Source organism: Erigeron canadensis, chromosome 6 (genome assembly GCF_010389155.1).
Source record: "Erigeron canadensis isolate Cc75 chromosome 6, C_canadensis_v1, whole genome shotgun sequence".
Classification (NCBI taxonomy): domain Eukaryota; kingdom Viridiplantae; phylum Streptophyta; class Magnoliopsida; order Asterales; family Asteraceae; genus Erigeron; species Erigeron canadensis.
This window is the reverse complement of record NC_057766.1, coordinates 43,922,121-43,932,429: the sequence shown is the minus strand read 5'-3', so window position 1 is coordinate 43,932,429 and position 10,309 is coordinate 43,922,121. Positions and strand designations below refer to the sequence as shown.

General features: G+C 35.7%; 2 protein-coding genes across 3 annotated transcripts; both read left to right on the top strand.

The window, feature by feature from the left end:
• The first annotated feature begins 211 nt into the window (after window positions 1-211).
• Window positions 212-4,687, top strand: LOC122605866 (uncharacterized membrane protein YjcL-like). Its single transcript, XM_043778825.1, has 6 exons — window positions 212-721; window positions 818-1,044; window positions 1,992-2,102; window positions 2,431-2,586; window positions 3,205-3,446; window positions 4,202-4,687. Exons 1-6 carry the CDS (start codon window positions 417-419, stop codon window positions 4,523-4,525), a joined length of 1,365 nt encoding a protein of 454 aa, XP_043634760.1. The 5' UTR covers window positions 212-416; the 3' UTR covers window positions 4,526-4,687.
• A 1,537-nt stretch (window positions 4,688-6,224) lies between these two features.
• Window positions 6,225-10,309, top strand: LOC122603809 (uncharacterized membrane protein YjcL-like). Of its 2 annotated transcripts, none has more exons than XM_043776627.1 (6): window positions 6,225-6,647; window positions 6,798-7,024; window positions 8,160-8,270; window positions 8,449-8,604; window positions 9,024-9,256; window positions 9,883-10,309. In XM_043776627.1, the coding sequence occupies exons 1-6, from the start codon at window positions 6,328-6,330 to the stop codon at window positions 10,204-10,206; spliced, it is 1,371 nt and encodes a 456-aa protein (XP_043632562.1). In that variant the 5' UTR covers window positions 6,225-6,327; the 3' UTR covers window positions 10,207-10,309. The 2 variants fall into 2 exon arrangements, with proteins under 2 accessions (XP_043632562.1, XP_043632561.1); XM_043776626.1 differs by having other exon boundaries at window positions 9,015-9,256.

Here is a 10,309-nt window from a genome sequence, read left to right as displayed (position 1 = left end):
ATATTACTTTTATATTTGTTAAGTATTTAAGATCATCTTAAGTATATGAAAATAGAGTATTTGCACTTTTGTTAATTTATTTTTCTTTGTATATAAAATTCAATATGTTTCGTGTACTTTTAACGGTATATATGTTTTTTCTAACATGGTCAACGACCAGGTATAAATCTTGTTTAAAAGAATTAGATTTAAAAAAAAAAAGAAAGTCAAATGTGTTTTTCTTTTTCTTTTTGTCCATACTTTCTTTACCAAATACTGTTCCAGTGAACTCTACAGTCGTCACGGTGTCTCATCTGACTAAATCCGTCGGTTGTCACGGCATTAGTGCTGAATCTCAACAAAAAGATGATGTAGGAACTTCTGCAGACTTCATTAATTAAACATAGACAATCTCTAATCAAATTTCAATCGAACCGATGTCGTCGCATTTTCAACCGCCGTCTGTTCTTCCTCCGTCATTGCACCGCCGGCCACAGCTATCTTGTTCCCGAAACAAACGAAGTATTACTTTTTCTTCATCTAATAACCTTGACCAACCTCATCGCAATTCAGTGGCTATACTATCTCCATCATCGCCTGTGATATTTTCTCCAAATCAGGGGCACCTAAATCGCCGCCGATGTGTAACCGTCAGATCAAATTTAAATTTCCCGCTAATCTCACCGTCAGATCATTGGGGCAACTGGACTGCTCTTTTTTCCATCGGCGCTATTGGCAGCTGGTAATCACTATCAATTTACATTAATCTTTCTTAATAATTATATAATAAAATTAGCTAAATGTAATTTTATTATTTTTTTATATAATGTCTGTAAAGGTCAGAGAAGACAACAATTGGGAACATGTTAAGTGGAGCATTAGTGAGCACTTTGATTGGACTGGCTGCAAGTAATATAGGCCTAGTTTCTTGTGAAGCAAAAGCATATTCTGCGGTTTTAGAGTATTTGTTACCATTAGCTGTTCCGTTATTGTTGTTTAGAGCTGATTTGTTTCGAGTTTTTAAGTCTACTGGCAAGTTGCTTCTGGCTTTCTTGATTGGATCAGGTTATTACTTTACCCAGCTCCTTTCTATGTATTACGAAATGATGCATTATCTGTACGTACCTCTTTATAATACGTTTAACCCACCCCACTCAAAAAGTCTTATAAATTAACATAATATTCATTCCTTAGTCCATCACAACCATTCACCTTTCAAACCCCATTAATTATAATTCCAATAACTTATTTCACCCAATTACAAATATTTTCAATACTATAATCCATTTAGCACAACAGTCATTCACTTTAAAGCTCATAAATAACACAAGCCGTATTTGTTTCCGACCACAAAGTGTTCTAACCTGCTGTGTTGCGCGGGTACAGGCTAGTCATGTAATTATGGCTGTTGTCCCTTAATGTGTAGTTGAGATATACAGTAATTGACACCAGGTGGTTGCCATATAGACCTTAGTGGTTGTTATATCATTACTTTTTTTCCACAATGATCCTATAGTGGCCATAATTTCCTTTCATAGACAATATATCTACATTGAGTAAGGGTAAAGCCCGGTCCCACTGGCTTGCATTGTATATGTGGGGCCATGGGGTTTATTTTCGGCCTGATCGTGCAGTTATCAAAATGTCTCAGCTCCATATCATGGTTTTGGTTTTACTAGTAAGATAATGGCTCAAAGTATCTAGGATAAAATAGGTACAGTATGTTGTGACTAGCTACATAATTGCATGATGTCGGTAGGGATACATATGGGATTCTTTTTATTTTAGGCTTCTTATATGAAAATGAAATCACCCTTTAATATCAAATTGCCGGCTTTCCGCTGTTGAACCGTAATCAGGCTAGATTACATATACAATAGATCAAGTTTTACCTTCACATGGTAATTAACAATTCACTTCATGGACCTTCACTGTCCATGTTATCTGATGTACTCTGTATTTCTGTTGATACGTATATTTTATTTTACTTCTTTGATCTTTTCTTTTCATAGTTGCAACAACAATTGGAACGGTTGTGGCTTTTTGGATGGTCCCAATGAGACCACTTGCCCAAGAAGGCTGGAAAATTGCGGCTGCTCTAATGGGTAGACATATTGGTGGAGGTAATGAACTAAGAAACTTTCTCACACATAGTTTTGATTACAACATACAAAAAGATGAACTTGCCCTAATTGAATATCTCTCTTACACAATACAGAGTAACATCTTTTGGTTCCCCCTATGATCCTTACTTCTGATCATCAAGATATATAATGTTTGAAACTGGGTTGGAACGGTGGGAGATCAATTTAGTTGTTTTAGGATGCTTCTATAGTTACACTTGGTTCTTATTATGGTGTTCTGAATAGCAATCCAAGCTGTGTTCTAACTACCTTATGCCTTTTCTTTTTTGCATATTGATTAACAAGTTTCTGTTCTGATTCTATGTAGCTGTAAATTATGTTGCAATTGCGGAAGCTTTAGAAATTTCTCCTTCTGTTTTAGCTGCTGGACTAGCTGCAGATAACGTTATTTGCGCAGTATATTTTGCTACATTGTTTGCACTAGCTGCTAAAATCCCTCCCGAGAGTTCAACATTAACAACTGGTTTGTTATGATACCACTTTCCATTTGCAAGTCTGTTATTAATCTTGTAGACCAATTAATATTTTAGCCAGTTTGCATTTTTCTCTTTTAGAGGTGGCAGTTTTGACCCATTCGTAAATGAACTGGTTAATTTGGGTTACATATTCTCTTTAAGGGGTTAAATATCTCGAAATTCTCTGGAAGTTTATTTGGTAATGCATATATTCAAAAGATTAACTTCATATATTAATAGTACAACTTTCTAATAATACCTGACGCCCGTTTAAAAAATAAAATAAAATATGACGTAGCAATTCTTAGTAACAGAATATTATTGTTGGATAGTGTTTCATGCCAACCTTACCTGTACAAAAGTGACCCATTTCCCAACTTACCCTTTCTTTTACCCTCTATTTTGGGTCTGAGAATGTTCATACTTCATACGCTGCACTGGAACATGTTCTATCTGGAATGTTTTCCTCTATTTCATAAGCAAAACCTCTCAATTCATAGCTGAATATATAATCTTAATCCTATACAGCATATATATTTTGCTTTTAGTTTCATCATTTTTAATATTTAAATGTGGACATAGGTTGCTATAAGATTTAATCTCATATACATCTTGAATATTGACAGATGTTGAAGAGAAAGTAAAATCAGAGTCTGGGGGCAAACTTCCCCTACTGCAGTCTGCCACTGCACTTGCTATATCATTTGCCATCTGCAAACTTGGCAGTTTTGTAACAAAATATTTTGCAATTCCAGGAGGAATTCTTCCAGCCGTTACAGCTATTGTTGTTTTTTTAGCAACAGTTTTTCCAAAGCAGTTTACTCACCTTGCACCCGCTGGCGAGGTGATGGCAATGATACTAATGCAGGTTAAACTTTCAACCTCTAGTTATCACCTTTTATACTTGTAGTGTCATTCTGACATCAAGTTTTTCATTGACATAATATGAGGCATATATACATATAATATAATATTGCTCCAGGCTAAAGATTCATTCATATTGTTATGCGTAAGCCGTAAGCTGCTTCTTTCTTCATAACATATTATCTGCTAACAATTCAATTGTGTATAATTTGTGCTGCTTTGGATCACTAAACATTATTAGACACAGGAAACGAAAAAATCAATGAGAATATTCATGTGGTTCAACAATTTTATTAGACCCAGTTGGCTAGGATTAAAGTAATACATTTATGACAATAAACCAAGAAATCTCTCAAGCGGCAATACTAATTTGCCAAACTCATTATGGAGGTTGATTTATGATATATTGTGCAGTTGGATTGTGATCCTAATCATACTCCATGTCAAGTAGAAGTGTAGGACCCCTAAAATCACAAATCTTAAGCTGGTAAAATGGGCGAGGTGGGTAAAATGTAAAACAGGTGTATGTTGTGTGCGTGGGGAATGGGTCTTGTTTATAAAAGTTTAGCATAAATTTATTGTGCTAATTATGATCACAAAGCAGTATACTATTATAATTTTCAGATATGCATTGAAAATTCATTTTGCTTTTTTTTAGCCTACTCTTTTTTTTTTTAGTTGATGCAGTTATAGTAAAATGGGCCACATTGGCCTTGTGTATAAAGTTGATAACATTACTGGCTATATCCTTTTCTGCAGGTTTTTTTCACGGTGGTTGGTGCAAGTGGGAATGTATGGAGTGTCATAAACACTGCACCTAGTATATTTTTGTTTGCTCTCGTCCAGCTGGCAGTTCATCTAGCTGTTATTCTAGGTCTTGGAAAGCTGTTTCGTTTCGACCTGAAGCTATTGCTGTTGGCATCAAATGCAAATGTAGGAGGTCCTACAACGGCTTGTGGAATGGCTACGGCCAAAGGATGGAGCTCGTTGGTTGTTCCTTCCATTCTCGCTGGTATTTTTGGCATTGCGATTGCTACTTTTCTGGGTGCTGCCTTTGGAGTTAAAGTTCTTCAATATATGTAAACTTTTATTCTAAGAAATATAGAAATTGAGGTTATGAATGTAGTTTTAACCTACTTTTATGACTTGTAATTTTGTGTATCATCTATTTCCGGTGCAATCAACTATATTTGTAACTTACATGTCTATGATACATTGTAATATAATATATTCTTTTCACTGAAATTCTTATTTTCAGTCTAAGACCATGTGGTATATCCGCAGCTCGATCTTGGGGTGGCTGAGTGACTCTCGGCTCTGGTGGGGAACGTCACTCCTTTCCCGGCCCCACGTCCACCCACCTTTCAGGACCCCTCCAACTGTTGCTTCTTTTGGCACAGGCTGAATTTGGTTAACTCATAATCATTTTTATAAGTCTAATATTATTTATTTTTATTTTTTTTGAAATGTGAACTTCGCTTGAAACTTCGTGTTGCTATTCGACAGCGAGAGGTCTAACATACGTTGTCTTAATCAGGTCCGCGTTAGAGAGCTCCCTCGAAGTATAAATGCCTATTTCAAATACTCAATGGGGGAAAACCCCCTACACCCACACTAATCCGCCCGAAAATACCCTGCCCTCTCAGACTTGAACCTGGATATACCCAAGCCAAGCTCTCATAGAAGGACTACCTATATCTCAAAGTTGGTGGAATGAAGATTCGAACCTGAGACCTATAACCAAGGGAACTTCAAACTAGGCATGAGCAAAAATCCCAAAAAACCGAAACCGAAACCGGACCGGTACTGAACCGATACCGGTACCGAATATTGGTACCGATGGTATTCGGGATCGGTAACGGTATTTGAGATTTGGGTAAAACGGGATCGGTACCAACCGGTTCGGTACCGGGAAAACCGAATAAGAGTACCGAATAAACTAAGTATTAAGGGTTTTATTTGTTTTTTAAAATCTGTTGACAAAACTGATTTTGGTGCAAGTTTTTATTTATATATTTTTGTTTTGCTGCAAGTAATTTTAGATTTCAAGTCATGTTAATAGTGTTGCTACACATATTTCAGTTACTGCATAATTGCAAGTATGTGTACTGCTGCAAGTATATCTCATATATATAATTTCGTATATCATCTGAGCTAGCTTCGTGATGAGCCTTGGCTAATGTGGAAATTTCTTCCATTAATTGTATACTATATGCCCTTTTTGTGTTTTTAGTTGAGGTGCACTGTACTAACTACACGTATATAAAAGTTAAGCAGGGTAGGCAATTGGACATTGTTTGTTCTTGATTTCTACCAAGACTTTTGATAAGAGTTCATTTTTAAAAGAAGTCTTTAGTCTACATGTCATATTGTATATATGAGTTTGGCAAACAAAGTCATATATAAAATTCGGTACAAATATGGTACGGAACTGAAAATCCCATACCGAAACCGGTACCGTTTTAGTGAATTCGGTATGGTATCGGGATTTCATTTTGGCTATATTCGGTTTTGGGATTTCTTGGTTTTGGTACGGTTCAGTACCGGTACCATACCAATCTCGTCCTTACTTCAAACCAATACACCAACTCATTATTGATAAGTTAAATTGCTTTAAATTAAGATTTCTTTTATGTTTAGCTTTGCCTTGGACTCTATTGGTTTGGAATCAACAAAGCAAAGGAGACGGAATGGAGGAAGGAAAGTATTACTACTTTTTTACTTAGTCATATGCTCACGTAATAAATACAGGTCGGGCCAAGACTTCCTTAAACATATCGAATTAAAAAAAAAAAAAAACTGAGCCGTTCAAAAAGAAAAAGAAAAAGAAAAAGAAAAAAAATATTGGCAGAAGATTATTTGTGTGAGTGTGACAATCAAAGGCGATGTCAATGGCGTTGGTGTCGTCGCCAATAATAATAATAGCAGGTGCATCGTCATTACCCTCCCACAACCACAACAGTTACCGCCAATATTCTTCATTCATAATCTCAACCAACAACAGCCATTCAAACAACTACTGTAAACAACAATCTATCTTTATATCTCCTCCTCCTTTGAGACATTATTCATCATCACGAAACAATAACAACAAAATATTAATATCAACAGTTAAGTCTAATTTGAATTATTCTCCTCTGATATCGCCTGGCGACCCTTGGGGTATCTGGTCTGCTCTTTTTGCAACCGTTGCTTTCGCTCTCTGGTAATCTATCTCATTTTATTTAATTAGTTTTTATTATTATTATTATATATATTCACGTTTAATTATTTGTATTCCTGGATTTAGATAATGTTGGTGTATGAAGTAATACCTAGTAGTAATTATTTATCGAATTTAATTTAATTAAAAAAGGTCAGAGAGAACCAAGATTGGGAGGATCATAAGTGCTGCATTGGTGAGCATCTTGTTGGGCCTTGCAGCCAGCAACCTGGGCATCATCCCTCACCAGGCCCCTGCTTACTCTGTTGTTATGGAGTTTCTTTTACCTTTGACTATCCCATTAATGTTGTTCAGAGCCGATATGCGAAATGTTGTCGAATCAACCGGGAAGCTCCTCTTGGCCTTTTCCATCGGATCAGGTCTTCTTTCTTATGTAAACAGTCAGTCATTTTTTACATCAGATTTTAGTGTGCAGATGATATCTTGTTTCTTACAAACGTTTTCATTCCTTCCATTGTTTCAAAGTCACAAACTTTATCATTTTTTCGAATTTGCACTAGCCTTGTACATTTTATGATTTATAAGTGCCTATATCATATCTTAGAAAGACAAATATATTTGGCAGCTGAATGTAGGATCATGAGATCAGTATTGAAGTGTACATATACAATGATTGAAACTAACATTTCCATATTAGTGTAACTCAACTTTCGTTGATTAACATGGTCTGATATGCATGTCTTTGGATCTCATTTTAGGCTATCTACTTGGTGGAATAGATCCAAGTGGTGCAGAAACAAGAATGAAATCATATCTAGTTTAAACACTGTAAGTAGCTTTACCTTTATTGCTAACATTTCCATACTAGTAATCACTAGGAAGCACGTTTATGACATAATAGAGTGGCAACCTCCTATTTTTATTTTTATCATGGCTCTTCTGTCAAGTTTTAATTCGTCACCGAATGGTTAGAAGTGGTAATTGAAACTGGTTGACAGAAGACCACTTCGAGATGGTTAATCTGCAAAGAATACTAACTAGATATAGAAGACTAAAACTCAAAGACTTTTGTAAAATTTTTCTCCATGCTTCATTTTACTCATGCAACAGTTACAATTTATAGAGGAAATTATAGTGCAACTACCTAGGAAGCCAAACAAGAACATGGAAATCATTCTTTACGTGCCTGTTATGGCTACATTAATGGCAACTGATATGAAACATCAGAAAATGCTTGTAATGGACTTAATGCATGCAAACAATAACTAAGAAATGGTCTTCACTCCATGAAATGTGTACGACATGTTTTGACTCGGTTGGCTCTTCATGGGCAATTGTTCGTATCACTGTTTGTGTTTACTTGATGAGTTTTCCATGAAATCTGCATAATTCAAAATTTCACGTTAAGAACTAGTAGAATGCTTAAGCTGTGGATTTTACCAATTGTGAGGAAATTATACTTAATTTTCTGGCTTGCAATCTGTAGTGTGTATATAATATATATATATATTTTCCCCCTCATTTTTCTGATTTTGTTTTATTATAATGTGGCAGCTGCAACCATGGTTGGAACACTAGTAGCATTTATGATTGTTCCTATGCGATCACTTGGTCAAGATAGTTGGAAGATTGCCGCTGCTCTTATGGCTAGCTACATAGGAGGAGGTAATTAATCATTAATTAGTACCAGACGTTAACCGATGTTGTAGTGTAGTTATAGTAAGTAAAGAATTAAAACAGAGCAGAAGACAAAGCAATCTGTTACTTTTTACATTTAATATCTGTTTTGCATACTGCCATCCAATGGAAAGGGCTTAACTATATTCTTGTTTCCATTTTGTAGCTATAAACTATGTTGCAGTTTCAGATGCTCTTGCTATTTCTCCATCTGTTATTGCAGCTGGTGTAGCTGCAGACAATGTTATTTGCGCGATTTATTTTATGGTGCTGTTTGCATTAGGCTCTAAACTTCCTACAGAGGCTTCAGTGTTGACCAAGAGTTAGTATTGCCAACCTTGTTACCAAATATGGCAAAAATAGAAGTTGGGCGGGTTGGGTAACAACTTAAACTGAGTCAAAAAGGATCATTTCTAAGAGTGGATCATAAAAGGTGCCGATCTGCCAGCTTTTTTGTCCTCTCTTTTGAACATTGTCTTTAATGGCTTGAATAAAATTAAGGAATTTCATATTAAGAAAATGATTTGGGGAATTATAAGCATTTGGGCTTTGGACAATAGTTAGATGACTTATGAATTTTTAACCTGTATTGCCTATGTCACCCAGTTTCAACGTAGATAATTCTATTTTAAGTTTGTTACCCGCTGCATTGAAATTATCACCTTTAATCTGTCTGGCCTATTTCACCGGTTGATGTTTATCTGTGCACCTTTAACTTGTGCCAATTGGCAGGTCCATCAGATAATGTGGACTCTGGTTCTGGAAACAATGTACCTGTGCTACAGACAGCTACAGCACTGGCTGTTTCTTTTGCAATCTGTAAAGTTGCCACACATATCATTCAGTTCTTCAAATTTCAGGGGGCCACTCTTCCAGCAATAACTGCAATTGTAGTGATTTTGGCAACTTTATTACCCAGACAGATTGGTTACCTTGCACCGGCTGGTGATGCTATTGCTGCAATTTCAATTCAGGTACCTCAAATATTTAAAAAAGATCTATCATTTTTTAAAAGTGGCAATTTGTACCTATTTTTGAAAAATGAGTCAGTTCGGTTTTTTTTCTTTTGATAAAAGGAAAAATGGGTCGGCCTAAAGTATATTAGAATGCTTATAGCCTTTAAATCAATTTTTATAAATAGATTACTGTCTTTATACTGTAATATTTGTAATTAATAGTCATCTATAAAATTCAAATAAGAAAAAGAACAAAAAGGTGTTGGTGGATCAATCAACCTAATCTGCTTTACCCATTTTTCAAACCTGTAATATTTGTAATTAATTTATACTGTTTGACCCATTTTCAAACCTGCCCGACTTATCTATTTTGTCACATTTACTCCCTTTCTCCTTAAGCGACCATGTTCAGCATGGATATCCGTAGGCAAACCCTTACTGAGGGTATTCATATGTTATAACCTATTTTGTATCAGTTTCGCCTCTATCTTATTGCCAAAGATTTGATTGTTAAAAAGTCGGACTAAAAGGAAAATGGGTTATGGGGATGATTTTTGTTTCTGGGTTAACACAACCTAACTCAACCCATCCCCCACTGATGAGCTTAATTAACCAATCAATAACTTACTACTTTGATGACATAGGTATTTTTTGCTGTATTGGGTGCCAGTGGGAGTATATGGAATGTGATCAACGTGGCTCCTAGCATCTTTGTGTTTGCTTTTATTCAAGTAACGGTGCATCTTATTGTGATACTTGGACTAGGAAAGTTGCTGAATTTAGACTTAAAGCTACTACTTTTAGCATCAAATGCTAATATTGGAGGTCCTACAACAGCATCTGGGATGGCAACAGCCAAAGGCTGGGGATCTTTGGTAGTTCCTGGAATTCTTGTGGGTATATTTGGTATTTCAATCGCCACATACCTCGCATATTTTTTTGGGATTTTTGTCCTAAAATGCATGTAACCTTATGATGTTGCACCAAAATTTTCTAAAGCATATATGTAACCATGTGATTTTGCGAAACTACCTGAAGAATAAAATCTAATAGAAACTTAGACTCAGCCAA